This window comes from Aotus nancymaae, unplaced genomic scaffold, assembly GCF_030222135.1.
Source record: "Aotus nancymaae isolate 86718 unplaced genomic scaffold, 86718_ANA_hifiasm-v0.15.2.pri h1tg000079l, whole genome shotgun sequence".
In the NCBI taxonomy this organism is placed as follows: domain Eukaryota; kingdom Metazoa; phylum Chordata; class Mammalia; order Primates; family Aotidae; genus Aotus; species Aotus nancymaae.
Window position 1 is genome coordinate 28,376,592 of NW_026988494.1, and position 24,229 is coordinate 28,400,820.

Consider the following 24,229-nt stretch of genomic DNA (forward strand, 5'->3'; position numbering starts at 1 on the left):
CAGTCACCTGGAACTGTGAGTCCATTAAACCTCTTCTTCCTTATAAATCACCCAGTATCTGGTATGTCTTTATCAGCAACATGAAAACAGACTAATACACTCAGGAAGCTGGGCGGCACCCAGGTCAGGGAGAAGGGAACCTGGGATAAGAAAGGCTCTGAGGATGATGCCTCTGTGCAGCTGTCCTAGAAACAAAAGAGCCAGAAAAGAAGTCTGCATGCTGCAGTCTGAGTTCTCGGCTCCACAGCCCATTGTGACATCACCTGGGGGCTCTGGATCTGAGCCCAATGCTGTGCTGGCCTCACTCCCTCAGCTCTGGCCTCCATCACCCCTGGACCCACGGCACAGCCCAGGGCCATGCTCCTGTTCTCAGTGCTGCTGCTCCTGTCCCTGGTCACAGAAGCTCAGCTCGGTCCGCAGACTCCTCTCTCAGAGGCTGGAGTGGCTCTCCTAGGCAGGGCTAGGGAGGGCTACCGCCCTCCTTTGCCCACTCATTCCCTGGGTCCCGTCGGTGGTAAGTACAGGGGCAGAAGGGGCAAGGAGGGGGGCTTATGGTCCAGCTGACTGGCTGCCAGGAGGGTGGATCTCAGAGCATGAGGTCACAGCTCAGGGGTCCCCACATACCCCTCCTCCAAACCACTTCTCCTTCTTCTCCTCTCTCCACCAGCCCAGTGTTTGACCTGTCTGACCTTGAATTTTGGTTCCGAAAACTGACACTTTATCCCCAAAGGAATAGTAGGCTGCCCTGAAGCTCGTACCTAGAACTCGCTGAGGCTGAGTCCTCCCACTCGGAGGGGGCCCGCTACTCCGGGCCTCTGTGGCTCCTATCAGCACCAGCCTTCCAGCTAGGGAAGCCTAGCTCAGTCAGGCCAAGTGCACGGGTGCCTCTGTCCTTGTGGCCGGCCCTTCCACAACTCCCTGATGGCTCATTTCTTTCTCCAAGAGGGTGGCTGAGACATCAGGGACACTGGGGTACTTAGCAACTGTTAGGGATTGAGTATTTCCCTGTGTTTCACTCCCACACCACCACGGTGGGGCATCTGCTCTCAGCCCACATGTAGGCAAGGAATTCAGAACCTCACTGAGGATGAGGATTTGCCCAAAGTTGCCCCATGGAGAAATGGCAGAGCTGTCTGCCTGGCCTGCACTGGGCGACCGCAACACCAGGCTGCCTGCCCTGTGCACACCGCCTCTTGCCCAGAACGCAGCAGGTTCACCTGGCCTCCTTCAGTCCAGCCTGGGGTCCGCTGCACTCTGTGTGAACAGGGGATGGGGAGCGTGAGAGGATAGCATCAGCAGAACATGCTCCTCTGGTGTCCCATTGCAAGGGGGCCCCAAATGCATGATTCCTCAGATCACTCAGAAGCAGCTGTTTCCACTTCCATCGCTGCTTCCAGGCTCTGAGCTCTTGCATGAACCTAAAAGTCCACACGATTCCATGCTGATGCTGTGGGTTGATCTCAGGATCAAGAATGTGGGGGATGGGTCCCACGGGGAGTTTGGTGCAAAATGGATATGGGAAATTCTGCCAGTTAATTCTGGAGAGTAGACTTTGGTCCAAGCACTTTGTCTATCACTTCCACATCCATCCTCTCATTTCATCCACACAACAGTCTTCTAAGGTTGGCATTATCTTAGGCTTATTTTAGGAATGAAGAAAGGGAGGATACCCAAAGATAAGTAGCTTTCCCTAAATCATTTAGTGAATAAGCCACTGAGCCAGGATACAAGCTTAGGCTGTCTGGCCCCAGAGCCTGCACTGAGCACATCCCATGTTCTGCATCTCAGACAGAGAGACAGAGGGCACCCATCACAGCTGCCCACCATCCAATCCAGCTCATAGCCACTTAGCATTTTGATGTATTTCCTTCCATACTTATAAACCCACATTCTTAACATAATGAAATCACAAGTTTTAAATACAATTTTCATCCTGACTTTTTCACTCACTTTAATATCACAAGCATTTTCCTGTGCCATTAAAAATTCCCCGTGAGCACAATGTTGTGGGTGAGGCACACCTGATGATATGGTTGTACCTTTAGCATTTAGACTGTTTTCAGTTTGTCACAATGATGGAGATCGCTGCAGTGAACATCATCAGCTGCACGCGTGTGCTGCCTTCCAGGCTCCCAGAGTGGAGTCACTGAGTCACAGGATGACTTATGGTTGTTGAGTGCCTCTTCCACACCATGGTGGTTTTCGGACCCTGGGACCCACTATCAATCAGACAAGCGTGTTGCCCTCTCCGTCTGGAGCTTACATTCTGGTGCCAGAGCCAGGCAAAAGGGACTGATAATGTAGGAGTTAAGGTAATGAAGATGCAATGAAGAAAAGTAACACAGGGTAGGAAATAAGGAGTCACCAGGATGGGAAGGGCTGTTTCAGACACAGGTCAGGGAAGGCTGCTCGGAAGAAGGGATTCTTGGGTGTAGTGAGGAGGTGAGGCAGGTAGCTGCCTGGGGGAAGAACATTCTAGGCAGAGAGCCACGTGGGGCAGGGGTGAGAGCACCAGCTCTGCTGCCAGCCTGCCTGGGGCTCATGTCATGGTTCAGTCACTGACTAGCTGTGTGACCTTGGGAAAACTACTTAACTGCCCTGTGCCTCAGTTGTCCCAACTATAAAGTGAGGATGAAAATAACAGGGCCTATCTCCATAGGGCAATTATGACAACCAAGTGAATTGGTGTTTGTAAAGTGCTTGTGGCAGTGCCAGACACGCAGTAAGTGTCCTATGTAAATAAAATCAGAGAGGAGTGTGGAGCCAAAAGTGCCAAAAGGCCGGGCGAGTGGCTCACACCTGTAATCCCAGCACTTTGGGAGGTCGAGGTGGGCGGATCACCTGAGGTCAGGAGCTTGAGACCAGCCTGACCAACATATACTGAAACCTTGTCTCTACTAAAAAATACAAAAATTAGCTGGGCATGGTGGCACATGCCTGTAGTCCCAGCTACTTGGAAGGCTGAGGCAGGAGAATCTCTGGAACCTGGGAGGTGGAGGTTGCAGTGAGCCAAGATCATGCAACTGTACTCCAGCCTGGGTGGCAAAGCAAGACTCCATCTCTCAAAAAGAAGTCCCAAAGACAGCCTTTATGCATTGCTGACAGCAGAAGACTCTGGATGCACTTTGCTAAGTTCTCACTCCTGTGTTTATTTTAAACCAAAAATGACCACTATGGGGTCACCCAAATGACAAAACCCTCAAAGCTTCTGTTGAGCTGATCGTTGGAAAACAAACAGCAAGAAAGAGACAAGAAGAGGGTCTTAGGCTTTTTAGAGTCAAACTCATGCCTTGTCCCAGAACACGAGCCAGACATTCAAGTCAGCAAATATTAATGGAGCATCTCCTCTTCCTGGGGGGTGAGGAGTGGACCCAGCCTCTGTCAGGAAGGGGAATTTCCTGCCTCAGCACAGGCAGCCACAGCTTTGCTCTCAATCCCCCAATAAAAGAGCTGCTCAGCCTGGAGTAGCCTAGAACAGCCAGGGCTTTCCAGTAGGTTCTGGCACTTTCTGTGCCCCCCTAGTGGTTTCCCAGGGCTGCTGAAATGAGTGACCACATACTTGGCAGCTTAAACAACACAAATGTCTCATCCTACAGTACTGTGGGACAGAGTTCCAGCACAGGCCTCCGGGGCTAAATTCGGGGTGCTGCAGGTCTGCATTCCTACTGGATGCTCTAGGGGAGAATCCTTTTCACTTGCAGCTTCTAGAAGCTTCTCTGGGCCCCTGCCTTCATCTTCAAAGCCAGCAATGTTGCATCTCTGTGCCTTTCCAGTGCAGTCACTTCTTCTTCTGCCTGACCTTCTGCTTCCCTCCACCCCTCTCAAGGGCCACAGTGATTCCACTGGCCCCTCAGCAAAGTCCCCAGTCTGAGGGCGGTGCTTAGCAACCCAAATTCCATCTTCAAAGCCCCTCCTTCCTCACAAGCTAAAATATTCACAGGTTCTGGGGACATGGCCTGTTAGAACTTGGACCTCTTTGGTGGGGGGCTACGGTCCTGCCCACCACCAGGAGTTGGCATCGGACACTATTTTTCTTCCGATTTCTCCTGGATGACAGGAGAAACAAGCTCAGCGAAGTGACTCTCCTGAGATCATAAATGCTAGATGGAGTTAGAGCCAATGAGTCTGACTCGCCTCCTGAGCTCTGTGCAGACAAAATAGAGCATCTGCCGGCTGATGTCAGGAGGGCTGCCTGGCTCGCCAGCCTCAGTGAGTTCCCCTCTAGAATGGGGACGAGGATATCCACTTGGAAGCCTCTTCCTCCCAGCCCGGTCCCCGGCTCACACTGGATGCTGACTAAATGTTGCTCCTTTTCCTTTCCTCTCTTTCATTCCACCAGAATGTGGCGACAGATCCATTTTCCAGGGAGGAACTCGGTATTCCAGAATCACAGCGGGGGTGGAGGCGGAGGTGGGAGAGTTTCCGTGGCAGGTGAGCATTCAGGCAAGAAGTGAACCTTTCTGTGGCGGCTCCATCCTCAACAAGTGGTGGATTCTCACTGCGGCTCACTGCTTATATTCCGAGGAGCTGCTGTAAGTACCACGAGCCCCCTGCTGCTGCTTCTCAGAGTACCCTCCCCTCAGCCACACCTGGCGGCTGGGAGGAACCTGGGGCTGTTCAGTCTCTAGTCAGCACGAATGGCATCCCCACAGCCCTGGGAACACGGAGGCAGCCAGTCTGAGGCTGTGTCCTCCTCACATCAGCCAGGGCCAATGGCTACAACCTCCCTGAGGGCACATGTGCCCTCTCCGGGAACACATGTGGCTTGATGAAGCCAAGGAGCTTGGTCCAAATGACTCTCCTAAGGCATTCAAGTCTGTCAAGGGGAAAATCCTTCTAATTCTGAAGCCTGGCTTCCTGGGCCATCTGACCCCCTACTTTCCTGGTCCATGTAGAGTGTTCTCTATGTGACAGCATGTGGATGGACCCCTGGCATTACTGATGACTAACTGGGGACCCCGCTAAGAAACTTTCCTCTATTAACTCATTTAATCACACAGTGACCCCTGGAGCAGGTAGAAGGAATAGCCCTCATTTATAGATAAGGAAACTGAGGTCCAATACATTGAGGCTACTCACCCATGGTACACACCTAGTATATAGGAACGGGATTCAAATTCTGGCTATAGCACTTGTGCTTTCTGCTACACCAGCTCAAGGAAGTTTGAAGACACACAGAAAGGCTGATTTTAGAGGGTTAATCAAAAGCCTGGGCACAGTTTCATCATGGCATAACCAAAGACTCTTGTGGCACCTGCTGTCATGCTGTCATGGGCTATCAGTATCCCATGGGGTTCTGAACCTGGGCTGATTACTGAAGATCCTGTCTGCTTGGTCAGTGGCAGGTCTAGATTAACTTCTGGTCCTGAGTTTCTAAAGTGTTGGTAGGCCAACTGATGATATAAAACAGATGTAATAATGAATGCCTTATCTATCTGAGGCCAGTTTAATCCATGCCGAGTGGTTTTTGTGGGCTCTGTAGGTTCCTCAAACCCGTCTCTGCCTTTGCTGTATTTAGACAGAAGCACCTCATTCATACCTCCGAGACCCCTGAGGGTGCAGTGGTGTGGCTGTGGTCTGCTCACCCAGTGTTCTGTTTTTTGTTTTTTGTTTTTTCTATTTTTTCCAATCCTCACACCTTCTGAGCAACAGTCCCAGTAGGGTTTAAAGGTCCTAGAACTATATGGGATTTAAGGTTTCTGGGCACAGCCAATTCTGCCATTTGTGTGATTTCCCTGCCCCTTCCACTTGCCCCTCTCTGGTTCTCTGCCACCAGTCCAGAAGAACTGAATGTCGTGCTGGGGACCAACGACTTGACTAGCTCATCCATGGAGATAAAGGAGGTCGCCAGCATCATTATTCACAAGGACTTTAAGAGAACCAACATGGACAATGACATTGCCTTGCTGCTGCTGGCCTCGCCCATCAGGCTTGATGACCTGAAAGTGCCCATCTGTCTCCCCACACAGCCCAGCCCCACCACGTGGAGCGAATGCTGGGTGGCAGGTTGGGGCCAGACGGATGCTGGTATGTGACTGCTCAGCTTCCCCTGTGGAAAGAGCCACTGCATCTGAAGGAGAGGGGAGGAAGGGGGAAGGGGGAGAGCTGAGGAAGGGGTGAGGACGGGACTTGTGTTGGAGCAGACTCCCGCGTGGTGGAGACTCACACAACCCAAACCTTAAGCCCTTTTGAGTGCCGAAACCCCAAGCTGAGACACTAGGTCTGAGCCAGTACCCTAGTGCAGTCTGATCCAGCCAGCACAGACCAGTGTGGTTTGTGTGTTTAATCGAAGTTAAACTCTCCACTTAGCCAGAGGCCCTCTACTCTGTATTCACAAACACCTTCCCTGATTCCCACAGTGATGTTTCCTAGCTGGCCCGTCCAGGCATCAGAGATGCCCACCCTGTTCTAGGCTTTCACAGTCCTGGAGCATTGCCTTGTTCTTCTTAGAAATGAATCTGTTGTTACTTGTTGTTATGCTGTGACTTTCCAAAATAGAAGAAAGTCTGCTGGGACAGAAAGATATGATGTAGGGCCTGCTGAACTGTCCCCAAAGAAAACCTAACAAAACCAAAAGCAAATAGATAGGGAGGGGAGGGGATGAGACTAGAAAAGCATTGCGGCAGCCTGAACGAGACTCTGGGTCCACAGCGATGACTGCAGCAAGCCTGGGCCTGGACGACGGTGGGTGTTTCAGGAGTTTAGCAACCAGAGGGAAAGTGGTGAGACCTAGATTCTGGGCTCTAGGCACTTCTGGAAAGTTAGGAGACGGGGAGGAGGTACATGGGCATGCACAAGTTCAAAATCTTCAATCAAGGGAAGAAATGTGAAATCTCTTTGTGGTCAGAGCTAATGAGATGGAGAGAAATCCAGGTGAATTCCCGGCATCTGGCAGCCCAGAAAGGGCCTCTGCAAATCCCCTCTAATCCCATCTCAAGACTCTCTGCCAACTGCCCTTGCTGAGAGAACCTAAAGTCTTTTCACCCGGAGTGCAAACCCACTTTTGAGGGCCCTATGTGAAGGAAAGGCCATCCTCATGTAGTAAAATGTCACAAAAGGCAAATGTATTGAAGAGGCAGGATTATGCTGAGAAACGGTCAGTAGCCAGGTGCAAGAGGCTGAGTCTGTGCGGCTGACTGGAGTCAAGGTAGAAGCCTTCTTGGAAGTAGAAATTCGGTTTTGAATGAGAAGAGCAATTCCAGTAGTTGGGGGAGTGGGTAAGTTGCAGGCGTGGGGTAACCAGAAGGAAGTGAGGGGTTGCAGAGCCTGTGAAGGCAGGGGACGGGGGCTGGGGGACAAAGGGATGTGCAGGGCCGAGGGCACAGTCAGCTGCATATGAGCATGGGGACGCATGGCCTGGTGGCTTCTCTAATGTGCTTTCTTTCTGGGCCAGCTGACAAAAACTCTATGAAAACGGATCTGATGAAAGCGCCAATGGTCATCGTGGACTGGGAGGAATGTTCAAAGGTGTTTCCAAAACTTACCAAAAATATGCTGTGTGCCGGATACAAGAATGAGAGCTATGATGCCTGCCAGGTAACTAGAGGGTACCCGCCCTCCCTTATATCTCCTCACCGGCTTAAAACTGCCAGTGTGAGGGTATCCTCTCTCTGCTGGGAATAGTCAGTTCTGAGTCTGGAAAACATGCAGGAATTAGGGCCTTCGGCCATGGGAATAAGGATTGCAGAGCCTCTGGAGCTGTGAGTGTGCACACCTGGGAGCCAACACGCTCTTATTGTCCAGGCTGGAGTGCAATGGCATGATCTCAGCTCACCGCAACTTCGGCCTCCTGGGTTCAAGTGATTCTCCTGCCTCAGCCCCCCGAGTAGCTGGGATTACAGGCATGCGCCACCACACCTGGCTAATTTTGTATTTTTTAGAAGAGACAGGGTTTTTCCGTATTGGTCAGGCTGGTCTTGAACTCCTGACCTCAGGTGATCTGCCTGCCTTGGCCTCCTTGGGATTACAGGCATGAGCCACCACACCCAGCCCATTCCTGGGAAATCTTAAAAAAAAAAATCCAAGGAGGATTTGGTAGATATACAAGAAGTCACTTTTAATTCATTAATTTAGAAAACTTTGTTGAGTATACAAGGCCCTGGAGACCCATAAATGAGACATGGTTCCTCCCCTAAGGGAGCCTACAGTCTCCTGGGCAGGCAGTGGATAAACAGACAAAGATAATATATTGGGTGTTGCATGTGGGTTTCATTGAACCAAAATTTGGTCTCTTTGCCTCTCTTTAATAAAACAAACACACTTTTTAAAAAAATATATTGATACCCAGAAAAACAGAGAAAAAAAATCACAAATTAGCTTCCTCTGGCTCTAAGGAAGAATGATGAATAATCTGTCTTTAATGCTCAGAGATGCTCTCATCATCTTAAAAGTGGCCACCCTGATGAATCTGCTTAGTCCCAGCTGAAGGCTAGGGGCCTGCCCATTGGCCAGGCAGTGGACCTGGTTGTTGGTAGAAAATCACAAATGCAGATGATAAATATTCTGAACGGTAATGGAGAGGTTGCCCCATGGAAAGGGAAGACATTTATCTAGAATAATAACAAGGAATGTATGGTTTAATGTGAGAAAATTGGTAGTTTTCTCTGATAGGCTATGAGAGCCTTGGGAGGTGGGTACTGAACGGGGTGGGAGGCAGAAAGGGAAAAGAGAAAGCAGAGGTGTAGCACAGCACTAGGTTTAGGAGTTCCCCATGTGGCAAACACGTGGGGACCAAAATGAGATGTATAATTTTGTATTTTCTTCACTTTCTGGACAATTTAAAATATTATCAAAAAAATATGCACACAGAATTGAGACTTCTGGTTCCAAACAAAATGGATTAAACACAATTCTCCCAGCCCTTCTCACTAAGCATGACTAAAAGCATGGGATAGTATCTTGTAAAATGAAAACAAAAAGGCTCTGAAAAGTGGAGAGAAGGTGTCCTGGCTGGAGATTCTCAGGTATTTATTAATAGCAATGCAAGAACACACTAATACACACATCATGACCAGGAAACATTAATCGTCCTCCCTGATTAGAATTTGTTATAATCCTCCATTAATTCTAGTCAACTCTCTAGGATCACAAAATGGGACATCATCTCTCCACTGAAGATTGCTTGCAAGGTTGTAGCTGCTCAGCTCCTTTGGTGAGAGAGTAACACAACAAAGGTAGAGAGGGCATGGGCTTTGGCATCAGAAAATCCTGGGTTACACATACCTCAAAATAATAAGAGCTGTCTATGACAAACCCACAGCCAACATCATACTGAATGAGCAAAAGCTGGAAGCATCCCCCTTAGGACCAGAACAAGACAAGGATGCCCTCTTTCACCACTCCTATTCAATATAGCACTGGAAGTCCTAGCCAGAGCAATCAGGCAAGAGAAAGAAATGAAAGGCATCTAGAGAGGACATCAAACCATCCTCTTTGCAGATGATATGATTCTACATCTGGAAAACCCCAGTCTCCTCCCAAAGTCTCCTAGAACTAATAAGCAACTTCAGCAAAGTTTTGGGATGCAAAATCAATGTAAAAAAATTTGTAACATTTTTATACACCAGATAACATACAAGCTGAGAGCCAAATCAAGAATGCAATCCCATTCACAATATCTACCAAAAGAATAAAATACCTAGGAATACACATAACCAGAGAGGTGAAGGATCTCTACAATGAGAATTACAAAACATTGCTAAAAGAAATCTGGGACAACACAAGGAAATGAAAGACATTCCATGCTCATGGATAGGAAAAATCAATATCATTAAAATGGCCATACTACCCAAAGCAACTTACAGTTTCAATGCTATCCCTATCAAACTACCATTGACAATCTTCACAGAATTAGCAAAACAACTATTTTAAAATTTATATGGAACCAGAAAAGAGCCCAAGTAGCAAAGGCAATCCTAAGCAAAAAGAACAAAGCTGGAGGCATCATGCTACTCAACTTCAAACTGTACTACAGGGCTATGGTAACTGAAACAGCATGGTACTGGTACAAAAACAGACACATAGACCAGTGGAATAGGTTAGAGAACTCAGAAATAAAGCTGTACACCTACAACCATCTGCTCTTCATCAAAGTCAACATTAACAAGCAATGGGAAAAGACTTCCTATTTAATAAATGATGTTGGGATAAATGGCTAGCCATATGCAGAAGATTGAAACTGGATCCTTTCCTTTCACCATCAACTCAAATCAATTCAAGATGGCTAAAATATTTAAATGTAAAACCTAAAACTGTAAAAACACTAGAAGAAAGCCACACTATGAAATACCATTCTGGACATAGGCCTTAGCAAAAATTTCATGAGGAAATCTCCAAAAGCAATTGCAACAAAATAAAATATTGGCCTAATTAAACTAAAGAGCATATGCACAGCTAAAGAAACTATAAACAGAGTAAACAGACAACTTACACAGTGGGAGAAAATATTTGCAAACTATGCATCTGACAAAGGTCTAATAGTCAGAATTTATAAAGAACTTAAACAACTCAACAAGCAAAAACCCAACAACCCCATTAAAAAATGGGAAAAGGACATGAAAGGACACTTCTCAAAAGAAGACATACATGCATCCAACAAGCATATGAAAAAAATGCACAATATCACTAATTATTAGAGAAATGCAAATCAAAACCACAATGAGATATCATCTCACACCAGTCAGAATGGCAGTTATTAAAGTCAGAATGTAACATATGTTGGTGAGGTTGCAGAGAAAAGAGAATGCTTATACATTCCTGGTGGGAATGTAAATTAGTTCAGCCACTGTGGAAAGGAGGTTGGAGATTTCTCAGAGACCTTAAAACACAACTACCACTAAACCTGGCAATCTCAATACTGGTACATACCCACCAAAAATAAAGTATTCTACCAAAAAGACACATGCATGCATATGTTCATCACAGCACTATTCACAGTAGCAAAGACGTGGAATTAAACTAGATGTCCATCAATGGTGAATGGGATAAAGAAAATATGGTACATATACACCGTGGAATACTATGCAGCCATAAAAAGAACAAAATCATATCCTTTGCAACAATATGGATGCAGCTGGAGGCCGTTATCCCAAGTGAATTAATGCAGGAACAGAAAACCAAATACTGCATATTCTCACTTATAAATTGGAGCTAAAGGTTGAATACATACGGACACAAAGAGGGGAAAATAGTCACCAGGGCATACTTAAAGGTGGAGGGTATCAAGAGGGTAAGGAGCAAAACACTACCCATCAGGTACTATGCTTACTAGCTGGGTGATTAAATCATTTATACATCAAACTCCAGTGACATGCAATTTACTCACAAAACAAACCTGGACATTTACCCTATGAACCTAAAATAAAAGTTGAAAAAGAAATTAAGAAAATCTTGGGTTCCCCTATGAAGGGTACTCAAAAAATTAAAAACAGAACTACCACTGCTAGGTATACATCCAAAAGAAAGGAAGTCAGTACATTGAAGAGACATCGCCACCTGCATTTTTATCGTAGCACTATTCACAACGGCCAAGGTATGGAATCAACTTAAGTGTCCATCAGTGGGTGAATGGATAAAGAAAATGACGTACATATACACAATGGAATATTATTCAGCCATAAAAGATGAAATCCTGTCCTTTGCAACAACATGGGTAGAACTGGAGGACATTACATTAAGTGAAATGAGCCAGGTACATACAGAAAGACAATGCATGTTCTCACTCATAAATGAAAGCTTAAAATAAAAGAACTCATGGAGATAAAGAATGATGGTTACCAGAGGCTGGGAAGGAAAGCAGGTGGGGACTCCAGTCAAGGAGCTCAAAAACACAGTTAGTTAGAATGAGTAAGGTCTAGTATTTGGTAGCACAATAAGTGATTGTAGATAACAATTGTATATTTCAAAATAACTAGAAGAGTGGAATTGAAATGTTCCTAATACAAAGAAATAATAAATGCTTGAGGGGATGGATACCCCAATTACACTGATTTGATCATTACACATTGTATGCCTATATCAAAACATGTTGACCCCATAAACATATAAAACTATTATGTACACATAATGACTAATTTAAAATTAATAAAAAGAAAATCCTAGGTTCCAATCTCAGCCAGGCTACCATAGAACCTTCGGCAACCCCTTTCTCCTCCTGCAGGCTCATCTGCTTTGTGTGAAGGCGGACTGAAGGATGTGGGGCGTTTGTTTGATGTATGTGGACGTGGGGTATGACAGGGACTTGGTTCAGAAGCTCTACATAAATGGATAACTATGGGAGTCACAGACCATGTAATTCCATCCTGGAAGGATCACACATTCTGAAAAGCTTGGCTGAATTAAAAAGGAATGTCCTTCTCCCTGTGCCTCTCCAAGAACACAAAGGAGACCCAGTTCCTAGCCCTACAATACTTCTTCACATGTCCCATTTCCTTTCCTGCCCTTTCCAGAGCCTCTTGATTTGATAAGACCCTCAGAACAAGTCTCTACTCATCGCTTGGCCTGTGTCTCTCTGTGCTGCAGATGGAGTGGTCTTTTCTCATCAAGTCCTCTCTCTTCCTTCCCACTTTTCATTCTGTCTCATCCACAGCACCCCACCCACAATGCTCTACACCCCCATGACCTTCAGAGCTAACCTGGCAGCCACATGCTCTTCCCATGGAGCAGAGACGGGTGGGTAAAGGTCAGCATTGAGGAGATGTCCTTTAGCAGCTGGAGTTGGGGAGGCTGAGGAATTGAGGAATCCTCTTCAAGAATGAGCTGTGCCCAGCCTCAGATGGGCAGCTTAGAATGGGACTTCCTGCTAAGCTGTGTTCTCTACCCACAGGGTGACAGTGGGGGGCCTCTGGTCTGCACCCCAGAGCCTGGTGAGAAGTGGTACCAGGTAGGCATCATCAGCTGGGGAAAGAGCTGTGGAGAGAAGAACACCCCAGGGATATACACCTCATTGGCAAACTACAACCTGTGGATCGAGAAGGTGACCCAGCTGGAGGGCAGGCCCTTCAAAGTATTGAACATGAGAACCTCTGTCAAACAGAAACCTATAGGCTCCCGAGTCTCGGGAGTCCCAGAGCCAGGCTGCCCCAGGTCCTGGCGCCTGCTCTGTTCCCTGTTCCACGTGTTGTTCAGAGCTATTTTATACTGATAATAAAATAGAGGCTATTCTTTTAACCAAGGGAGGGTGCGTGAGAATGCATCTCCAGCAGAGGATCTGGCTGCAGCTCAGGGCTGAAGGATGGAACCCGAGACTGGGACTGGGAGAACCAGAAAGTCAGGCTGGAGACCCGGTATGGGGACTGCACTTTGGGTCTGTGGATTAGTCAGGACTCTTTCCATTCTAGGTGACAGTCACCTAATTCCAACTGACTTCAGCCAAAATGGAGCATTTATGGATACATATAACAACAGCAACAACAAAAAACCCAGCGAAATATCCAGGGCTAGCATGATGACGTCAGGTGTGGCTGAGTCAAGGGGCTGAAGGGTGATGGCAGGGACTGTTGTCTGTGGCTGCTACCCTCAAAAGGGCTTCTCAGTGATGGCCATGAGAGCAAAGAATTCCCCCTTGTGCTGGGGTTAATCTCTTTGTTCTATGCAGGCCTTCAATGGATTGGACAAGGCCCACTCACCCAATGGAAGGCAATCTTTTGATTCAAACATTATCAATTTAAATATCAATCTTATCCAAAGATGCCCTCCAAGTTGACGTGAACCACCACATTGCCCAAGCAACCTTCACATAGACTCTTATATCACTCCCGCATGTCAGAATGAACGTGCTTATGCTCACCCTACCTTAAGGACAATAACATACTGTCATCCTTCTGTTGAGCAACCTTCATGCTTCCTGAGGACCCCACTGATATGGTTTGGCTGTGTCCCCACCCAAATCTCATCTTGAATTGTAGCTCCCATAATTCCCACGTGTTGTGGGAGGGACCCAGTGGGAGATAATTGTGTCATGTAGCGCCTTCCCCATATTATTCTCATGGCAGTGAATATGTCTCACGAGATGTGATGGTTTTATAAGAGGTTTCCCCTTTTGCTTGGCTTTCATTCTCTCTTGCCTGCCACCATGTAAGATGTGGCTCTTGCCTTCCGTCATGATAGTGAGGCCTCTCCAGCCACATGGAACTGTGAGTCCATAAACCTCTTTTTCTTTATAAATTACCCAGTCTTAGGTATGTCTTTATCAGCTGTGTGAAAATGGACTAACACACCCACTTTTCAAAATCACCTTTCTTCTGTTCCCTATGCTGGGCCTTCTCCCTTTTGGAGCAGGCAGGCCTAGGCTCCCCTTTCTCTCACCTCTCAAGCTGTCACCAGTTCTCCCTTCTGTCTCATCCTGGAGCCAAGCTGATGGCACTCCCCACTTGCTCTCTCCTTCATCCTTAGAGGCTCTCGCTTCTTCTTTCAGCTGATTTTCCTCCATGGCTCAGCCCTGCTGTGTTCCACCAGTACATGGAACGGCATGTCTGCACCAGGGAGGACTCCCCCACCCTGCAGCATGCAGCCTGTCGGGCTGGTGTGGGGTGGACCATCATTCACAAGAAGCCCTTTGAGAACGGGCTCCTGTCTTCTGCTCATGTAGACCCAGCGCTGTCGCGTGCCTCTTTCCTCCAGATTCAAATTTCCTGGGCCATCACCAAAGATGCAGAGGCAATTCAGGAAATGCAAATCTTTAAATGGAAGCTTGGGCTTTTCCTCGTGACCTACAGCCTGGGTGAGTGCTCTTCAGAAAGAGATTGTGAAAAAAGGCTTCCTAGATCTCCTTTTCCTCACTCTAACCCTGCTCCTCCAGCGGTCCTACAGCTACGATCTCTAGAAGTCATTTTTCAGAAGGTCCTGAGAACCTGGGGCTCGGGTAGGCCCAGTGGAGTGCAGCCAGCCAGAATGGCCATCTCAGGACATCACCAGTGTCCACTCCACCTTCCTGCTCATTGCACTCTGACTTCTGCGTGGAGGCCCTTCCTTTTCACCCTCTCTCCAATTTGCATAGTTCTGGATGGCTGGCCCTTTGCTGGAGCCTGGGGTGGGCGTAGGACGCGAGCCTGGCCTACGAGGACATTGCTTTTGGCCACAGAGATGGGAGCAGCAATGGGCTGTGGGATTTATGGGTCATAAGAGCAAGACCAAGACTTCTGCTGGAGTTATCAGGAATAAGACTCTCTCTCTCCTGGGACTGCAAAGATGGTAGGGTGCATGTTGAAGGTACTGCTCACGTGAAGGCTGGCTGGGGAGTCTGGTGGTTCCTCTTATATGTCAACTTGGAGTGAATCTTTGAATGAGATTAGTATTTAAATTGGTAAACTTTGAAGAAGCAGATCACCCTCCACAATGGGGTAGGCCTCATCCAATCCGTTGAAGGCCTGAATAGAACAAAACAGACTGGCCTCCCTGCACAAGAGGGAATTTCTCAGCAGCCCACCTTCGGACTTCATCTGCATCGTCAGCTCTTCTGGGGCTCTGCCTGCCGGCCTCTAAAGCAGAGCTGCACCATCGGCTCTCCTGTGTCTCGAGCCTGACAGTCCACACCCCAGGTTTGGGCTTGCCAGTCTCTGTAATCAGGAAAGCCAATTCCTTAAAATAAACACTTCATCTCTATATCTATATATTTATATCATCTGTATCTATATTTATATCTCGTCTCTATATCAACTATCTCTATCTATCTATCTATCTGTCTATCTACGATCTATCTCTCCTATTAGTTCTGTTTTTTCGGGAGAACCATGACTAATAGTGGGGAACAGCTTCTGTACCGTGAAGGGGCTTCTTAGATAATGAGGTGGAAGCAATGTTGCTATTTGAGTTTTCTTCTTTGAGACGTGGTCTCACTCTCTCCCAGGCTGGAGTGCATTGGCATGATGACAGCTCACTGCCACCTAGATCTCAGGCCATCCTCCCAACTCAGCCTCTAATAGCTGGGACTACAGGCACACATCACCACACCTGGCTCATTTTTAAAAAAATTTTTATAGAGATGGGGGTCTCACTATATTGCCCAGGCTTGTCTCAAACTCCAGGACTCAAGTAATCCTCCCACCACAGCCTCCCAAAGTGCTAGGATTACACGCGTGAGCCACTGCACCTAGCCGTTTCACCAGTGAATGCAATGCTTTGTCATGATATGGAAATTGTCGGTTTAAACATTGTCCAGTCATTGTGATTAGTAAGGCTACAGGATTATCAAGTGTGTCTCAACAGAGTTTTCACACTTAGAGCTGCAGTGTCTAAACTACACTGTGGTGCCCCAGTGTGGATGCATGGGGACAAGAGAGACACACAGAGACATCTGTTGGACATCAAGGGAAACAACAATGTCTGCTGGACGTGGAGCTGACCACTACTACTAAGATGTTTAAACTTAACAACTTACTACATTTGCAAAGAATGTTGAGGTGCACCTCCGCCTGTTATAGGATGGAAAGTCTTTTTGTGTACCCCTGGAAGAACAATGGTACAGGAGGTGAGGTTCTTCACTGGGAACACAGAAGGCAGCAGTCAATATAGTGAATCAACTCACATCCATGAAACACCTGAGGTCTCCTTCAGCGGGGGCCCATGGCTATGTAGGCTCCTCACTCCCACACTGTCCAAGGGGCAGCTGTGTTTTATTTTTTCCTAGTCCACTTGCATACCCATTTTTTTGGCCAGCATCACAAAAGCCAAATACAATTCAGGCTCCTTTTTAGTCTTCTCTGTCTCCTCTTCTTCCTTTCTCTGGTTGGAGATATTCATCCTTTCATTCTTAGCCCTCAGTCTCTTGTTCCTTTTATGTCCTCTATGGATTCAGAGGATTCGTTCAGCCTCCTGCCTTCAACCAGGAATGCCTCCAACCATAGAAACTTAATTTCCACTTCTCCTAACAGGAGCAACAAGGTCTTCCGTCCTCCCTGATCGCACCTATGGCTGTGGTTTCTCTGGATGGTCAGTAGAGACAGTGGAAGGGGGAACGGATCGTGAAGGAACGCAAGGGAATTTTGGGAAACTGATGGGAAGGTTCTGTATTTTGGTTGAGATGATGGCTTCACGGGTGAATGAATAGGTCAAAACTCTCAGTACACTACACATTTCAGACACACTCAGTTTACTGTATTAATTTAAACCTTAATAGGGTTGTAAAAATATATGAGTGTTGGACATCTGTGACTCTTTTGTGCTCTGAATTAAGAAACTGTCTCCAACATGCTATGAGAACTTGTCTAGAAATCTGGCCTTGATCTTGTTGTTGTAAAGCTGGCATCTCAGTAGTTACCAGATCCAGGGATGGAGTCATAGAACCAAAGAACTGGAAATACTCTTAGGAGTGATCTGGCCCAGACCTTTCATTTTACAAGTGAGGAACCTGAAACCCACAGAGGTCAGCGATTTGTCCAGTCACCCAGCTACTTTGTTGCAAGGTCAGGGTTGGAACTTGGGTGTCCTGACTCAGTCACTGGTCTGCAAACTCCAGGAGGGTACTGTGGCTCCAGGAATGCCAGCTGTGGTCATGAACCAAAGGGTCACACAGCCAGAGCCCAGCACAGTGCCTGGCACAGAGAGCCTTGTATGAATCATGCATGTGCTGGTAAACCAAAAATAAAATTCTAAGCCTCCCAACCAGCTGAATGGACCCCTTCTCTGAACAAAGGGCCTTCCAAAGTTAACCTGAAACACTAGTTGAGGCCATGATAGGAGAGGGGATGAGGCATGCCTCATTATGCCCTCCTCCTCCTCCTTTTGGAATTCAGGCACCACTAACGAGCTTTAACATTAAAACAGAGACATTAAGATTGGCCAACCAGAGTCTTTCTAGCAGTAAGACACATCACATGACAGATAGCAGGTCCTGAAAGAAATCAACGCATTTTACCCCAAAATAAATTTCTTTGACATATTTTGAAATGGCCCAGCAAAGCTGTGTCTTATGGGGAAAACATTCTGTAGAGAATCCTCTTCCCTTTCCAGATATTTTCCCTGATCCAGGAGAAAATTAAGGGTCTGGCACCTTTTTAAGTCTGGTAAACATTTACAATCTATTCTCTCTGAAGTCTGCTACCTGGAGGTTTCATCTGCGTAATAAAAACCTTGGTCTCCACAACTCCGTATCGTAACCCAGACACTCTTTTCTATTGATTCCAGTTCTTAAGTCTTCCAACCAACTGCCAATCAGAAAATCTTTGAATCTACCCAGGACCTGTAAACACCCCTCCCAACCCCAGCTTCAAGCTGTCCCATCTTTCTGGATTGAACTACCTTACATGTATTGATTGATGTCTTACATCTCCCTAAAACGCATAAAAACAAGTTGTATCCTGACAACCTTGGGCACATGTTCTCAGGACCTCCCGGAGCTGTGTCATGGGTCATGGTCCTCATATTTAGGTCAGAATACATCTCTTCAAATACTTTACAGAGTCTGATTCTTTTTGTCAGCATACCCTTCCCTTCCAAGTGCTTGTACTGCTGCCTGCTGCTCTGCAGCAATGGGGCACCCAGGATCAAAAAACTGACCGTGCACTCTGTCAACCCAGCCTCAACAAACAGGACCTGGTGCCCTGGACCCATGCTTCTCGGCCATCTGTGAGGAAAAAGACCAGGGCTTTTGGTTCTGCTTTCTTTGAATTTCCAACTTATTTCAAACCAACACTTTCATAAAACATAAAACTGAACTATTCGAAAAATGAAATAGAAAATGAACACATAAAATGAAATGCAGCCCACGCTATTATTTTTTTTGAGACAGTATCTCACTCTATCACCCAGGCTGGAGGAGCCTGGTGCAATCATGACTCACTCCAGCCTCAGCCTCCCAGGCTCAGGTGATCCTCTTGTCTCAGCCTTCTAAGCAGCTAGGACCACAGGTGTGCACCATCATGCCTGCTAATTGTATTTTAGGTAGAGATGGGGTCTCCATGTTGCCCAGGCTGCAAACTTTATAATTACAGTCAACCCACATAACCCAGTTAAGTTTGTTAAGCTGCTGTAAAGGTTTACTGTAAAGCATTTACTCTCCATTTCTATGCTTATCTCTTCATAGGCCAGTAACAAGTTATTTGCAGACCAGTAGTTATCTCTGTTCCACAATGCCAGAAGCATTTCCCTAGAAGATGCAGACTTTAATCACCAAGAAATACAGGCCACCTGGCTACCAAGCCCAGGCTTTCTAAGGTATAGGAGGATCACAACAGAATATGAATTGAATTGAATGAAGCTTTCGGTGTAGCTCATGAACCATCGTTTGAATTGAGACTGTAGACACTGATGTATTATTCATTGTCTTGAGCAGTAAAAACTCACAAAGCTTCTCAGTGTCCTAGCCCAGAATAGCGTAACTGGGTACTGTTCCTCTGCAGTGCAAAGTGCCTGTTTAATTCTGAGTTCTGCATTTTTACATCAGAACTGGCCCAGTAAGAGGCATCTTCTATTTTTAGTTCCTGGCTTATTGCTCTTTGCTTACATGTGAATGCTGGGCCCCTCCCTGCAGAGCTTCTGGGGACTGAGTGCTGTCCCCAGATTACCCCGAGACTCAGATGCTGCATGAGCAGCTGCCGGACACAGATGGGGAGAGGAAGGCAGCGCCCAGCTGAGGTCCAAGGAGCAAAGCCAGGCCTCGGTGTCACTTATGCCCAGGGGAACTAGGCTCCCCTAAGCAGAGCCATGGTAACCAGGTCAAGTCCAGAATGAAGCTGGCCATGGCTCAAAGCTTAGCCCTGAGAACGTGAGCCTCGAAGACCCAAGTCCCCGGCCTGTAAAGTGAGAATCACCGCATGGACAGAGTAAGGCTACTGAGGCTGTGACAATGCAGAAAAAGCCATCAGCAAAGCCTGCCGTGCACTGAACACTCAGGGAACGAAACAGCGCCAGGCAAAGCTGAGCCACAAGACCCCAGGGTGGCCTCAGACCCTTAGAACCCTCGGGCTACCCAGTTCCCTGTCTCACCACCAAGTCCCTCCCTGCAACAGGTTCAAGTCCCCTCGACATTCTTCACATCAATCCCGGCAGCTAGTTGCATCTTTGAATGCCTCTGCAGTAACAGGGCATCCAGCGTCAGAAAACTGAACATATACTCTGTTGACCCAGCCTCTGCGAGCTCCAAAGCCTTAGACTTGGATCCACCGGGCAGCCACGGTGCTCCCACTGCCCCCTCCAGGCAGCCCTCCTGGTCACACATGGAGAACTCAACACTTACAGGCAGCCCTCTGCTTTTTTAAAACAAAAACAGTCTCATTCTGTTGCCCAGGCAGAAGTGAAGTGGCCCGATCAAGGCTCCCTGAAGCCTCTCCCTCCCAGGCTCAGGTGATCCTCCCACCTCAGCCTCCTGAGTAGCTGGGAACACGAGCGTGCAACCACACCTGGCTCATTATTTGTTGTAGATGCAGGGTCCCCGTGTGTTTCCAGCCTGATCTTGCACTCCTGGGCTCAAGTGATCCTCCCACCCTAGCCTCTCAAGGTGCTGGGATTACAGGTGTGAGCCACCGTGCCTGGCCCAGCCCTCCGCTATGACCAAGAGTACAGAATCCTATGCTGAGCCACATCAGCCTGGCTGTGGCCCAGCAGACGGCGGCGTGCAGGCTGGAAGTCTAGGCTCTGGCTTCATGTGTGATATCCTCAAGCCACACATCTCAGCTCCTGCAGTCACCTTTCCCATGTGTAACTCCACAATTCCCGCCATCCTTGTCCCTCCCGGGAAGACAACTTCCCTCCTAACACTCTTTCCAGAGTGAGCACGAGGGGCTAGCACGGTGGTCCAGGTGTGCACCAGCTGTGGGCTCTGACACAGGGCCATCAGCCCTTACCCAAACACTGGGCCTCCAACAATGCTCCCCACCTCCCCGAGCGCCCAGGTCCTTTCTCTCCCCTCTGAGCTTCCGGTGGCCGGGAAGCCTGCACTGTTTTGCAGAGCTGCTTCTAGACTCATCCCCATTCCACACTCCCCAGAGGTGGACCCCAAGCTGACCCTTCTGAACCCTGGAATGTGCGAGATTCCCAGGGCCCTCAGCCTCAGCCCCTGCCTTCCTCTTTCCGACCCTGCAGCTGCCTTTCCCCAAGCCTGGGCCTCCCGGGGCTCTGCTCCTCCTGCCCACCCGCTTCAGCAGGCACCACCCAGGGTTGAAGCCCCAAGCTGGTTTCCCTTCCCTTCCCACTCCCTTTCCCTCCTTTTCTTTCCTTTCCTTCCTCCGCCTCCCCTTCTCTCCCACTCCCCTTCTCTCCCCCTCCCCTTCTCCCCCCTTCTCTCCCCCTCCCCTTCTCTCCCCCTCTCCTCTCCCCACCTACCCTCAGTCTTGGTGCATTGTTGCGGACTTGCTGTTGCTCGTTCACTCATCAAACATTTGCTGAGAATCTTTTATGTGCCGTTGCTGTTCCAGTCACAGGGAAGAGCAGGGAACAACATGCCCTCAGAAGCCGACACTCTAGGGGAACAGAACCGTAAATACACAGCTGTGGCTGATCCTGGCAGGTGGAGACGATAGCAGAGAACAGGGAAGGAGGAGCGTGGGTAGACGAGGGCTCCTTCCTACAGCAGCTCTCAGGGGAGGCCCAGCTGAGAGCCTGGAGGACGGGAGGCGCAGGACAGGACTGCTCTGTGTGAAAGGGGCGTCTCGGGGCAGTGGGGGTGGTCTCTGGGCCGGTCCAGAACAGAGCTTTCCAGAGCTCTGCAGAATGAACAGGCTTCCCGAGGCAGCTGGGGCGGGCTTTGGAGAGGTGCTCAGGCAGCCGGCGCTCAGGTGGGCCTGGCGGCGATGGGTGCAATTCCCAGAGGTCGCCTCAAGGTGGCAGAGTGACTCCAGACCAGACACGAGGGTCTGGGTGGGGGGGGTGACAGACACAGGCCTTGAAGGGAAGGGAAAGCAGAGAGGTTTCCTGACAGCTGGCTGGAGCCTTCCAGAAGCAGCTGTATCCACCCATCCACCCTGTGGCTGCCACCCTGCTGGGCTCTCAGGGTGGGGCCCTGGGCCCAGGCATTGCATCGGATGAGCCTTGGCACCACGGGACTCCCGGGGGTCCTGGGAGCAGGGGGGCAGTTTCCCTCACTCTGGGGCTGGGGTCACTTTGGGCCCTTCCCTTCGGACACAGTGAGGCAGGAATCCGGGCCAACAGTTCAGCCCCTGCCCTTCCCCCTGCCTGGAAGTCACCACTGGAGGAGCCAGGCAAGGAGCTGTTGGGGCAGAAGCCCAGGCGCAGGCTGGACCCAGCAGCCCAAGGCACCCACGGTTCCAAAGCCTCAGACTTGGAGCCACAGGGCTCCCATGCCCCCTCCAGGCAGCCCTCCAGGTTGATCAAGCCCACTGTGTGTTGTGTTATTGTAATGCAGTCATGCCTGTTCCCTGGCATCTGGTCTGTGGGTGCTTCTATAGATATAGGCGTAGCTTAATTGGTGCAACCAAGGCTGGGTGGCCCCTGGATCCTGGAGCATTTACCATCTAACCCTTGACAGAAAACATTCACTTACCCTGGTCTTTAGGGGGAGATGGGAGTAAACAGATAGTCACCTCACCATAGTAAGTGCCAGGATGGAGGTGGGGCTGATGAGGGGTGGAGCTGGGTCCTGTCCTTTTCGCCTCTGAAAGGTCCCTGCACCAGCCATGGCCACAGAGTCACCGAAGAGGTTTGAGCAGGAGTGACGTGATCCAATCCCAGAAACGCTGGTGTAGGAAGTGGGGGTGAGGGGACAGTCGCAGAGCCAGCACCGAGGTGGGAGATGGTTGCAGAAGTCTAGGGGGGCAGCCTGTGGGGATGGGAGGGCCCGAGGCTGATGGGATTTCAGAGGATGGATGGGGCATGGGAATGTTGGGATGTGGGCTGGGTTCAGGGCTAAGACTGTGTCCAGCCTACATCCAGCTTGTGTCCAGCTTTCTGGGGGTCACAAAGAGGCTCACCAAGCCCTGCCAAATACGCCAGCAATGGGACCCCACAGATCATCAAGTAAAGTCCCTGGTTCTAAGATGCGAAACAAGGCCCCAGGAGCTCTGCCCACCCGCTGTTCAGTGGCCATGTTAGGGTGCCAGGCAGAGGCTTCCTGATCTGAGTTCCACACCTCTCAGTGCCCTCTTTCGGCTGTGTCTCTCCCCCTGGACTTTGGAGAAAGGGTGTTTCATGGCCTCTGGAGAAGCCCATGACACAGCGCAGACACAGCTGGCAGCTCCTGGCTCTGTCATTTCTCTAAGCTGCAATTTTCTTACCTGCACAGTGGAGGTAAGACCCCTTCCCAGCCTGGCTCTCAGTCTTGAGATAGCGAGATGACGCATAGAGAAGCATTGATAGTCCATAAAGCATGTCCATTTTTTATTTTTCAGATGGAGTCTCACTCTGTCACTCAGGCTGGAGTACAGTGGCACAATCTCAGCTCACTGAAGCCTCTGCCTCCCAGCTTCCAACAATTCTCCTGCCTCAGCCTCCCAAGTAGCTGGAATAACAGGTGCCTGCCACCACACCCAGCTAATTTTTGAATTTTTAGGAGAGACAGAGTTTCTCCATGTTGGCCAGGCTGGTCTCAAACTCCTGATCTGAGGTGATCCACCCACCTCATCCTCCCAAAGTGCTGGGATTACAGGTGTGAGCCACCATGCTCGTCCACACGGGAATTTAGCTATCCAAGTCGTTGTTATCCACAGAGAATCACCTAGTGAGCCACATAGCATGTAAGTGGGGGTCCAGAACTCCCAGCTCCTGAAATGCAAGGCTGGTTATGGCCAAGCCAATGAAGGGGCCGAGCCTGTGCAGCCGTCAGCCCAGTCTTACGTCCCTAGCCCCACAGGTCTGTCTCAGCCCTGGCTCTGCTGTGTCATCACCTGGTGGCAGTTGACTGCTCTGCCTTAAACATCAAGCATTTCTGGAACTCTTGATGGGACTTCCAAGACAGATGCAAACTCCAGAACACTCCCAGCTGATGCCATTTTGTTGGCTTTACTGGAGAAATTGGGGCACAGGAACCCAATCTCTGCCTCCCTGCTTCTGAGACCTACTGCCTGCAGTTTCCCAAGCAGCCTTCCCCTCTCCTCCCTGCCTGCCCCGAGAGAATACTTGATGACAACTGTGTTACCCTGGGCTATGTTACCTGGGCTTTTGCTGTATCAACTTCTTTTGAACATGTAGCTTTCCATTCAATACCTGTGTTAATCACATGATGTGTGTGCAAGACATGGCATCTGTGTGTGTGCATGTGAGCATGTGTGTGTGCGCGCACATGTGTGTGCATGAGCACAAACGCATCTGTACAGGGTGAATGGAAAGCTGGAGGGAGGATAGC

The 24,229-nt window shown here is 48.9% G+C and overlaps 1 protein-coding gene across 1 annotated transcript; it reads left to right on the forward strand.

Moving 5' to 3' along the window:
• Window positions 1-303: 303 nt before the first annotated feature.
• On the forward strand, window positions 304-13,167 carry PRSS55 (serine protease 55). The gene is made up of 5 exons (XM_012457327.2): window positions 304-514; window positions 4,340-4,532; window positions 5,777-6,027; window positions 7,394-7,536; window positions 12,824-13,167. Exons 1-5 carry the CDS (start codon window positions 358-360, stop codon window positions 13,139-13,141), a joined length of 1,062 nt encoding a protein of 353 aa, XP_012312750.2. The 5' UTR covers window positions 304-357; the 3' UTR covers window positions 13,142-13,167.
• The last annotated feature ends 11,062 nt before the right edge of the window (window positions 13,168-24,229 follow it).

What these genes read in the sequence shown, in the direction of transcription:
- PRSS55 (XM_012457327.2), top strand. Translation starts at nt 358, where the DNA reads ATGCTCCTGTTCTCAGTGCTGCTGCTCCTGTCCCTGGTCACAGAAGCT. An exon ending in TTCCCTGGGTCCCGTCGGTG is followed by an intron (nt 515 to 4,339) that starts GTAAGTACAGGG and finishes TCATTCCACCAG; the next exon opens with AATGTGGCGACAGATCCATT. An exon ending in TTGGGGCCAGACGGATGCTG is followed by an intron (nt 6,028 to 7,393) that starts GTATGTGACTGC and finishes TTTCTGGGCCAG; the next exon opens with CTGACAAAAACTCTATGAAA.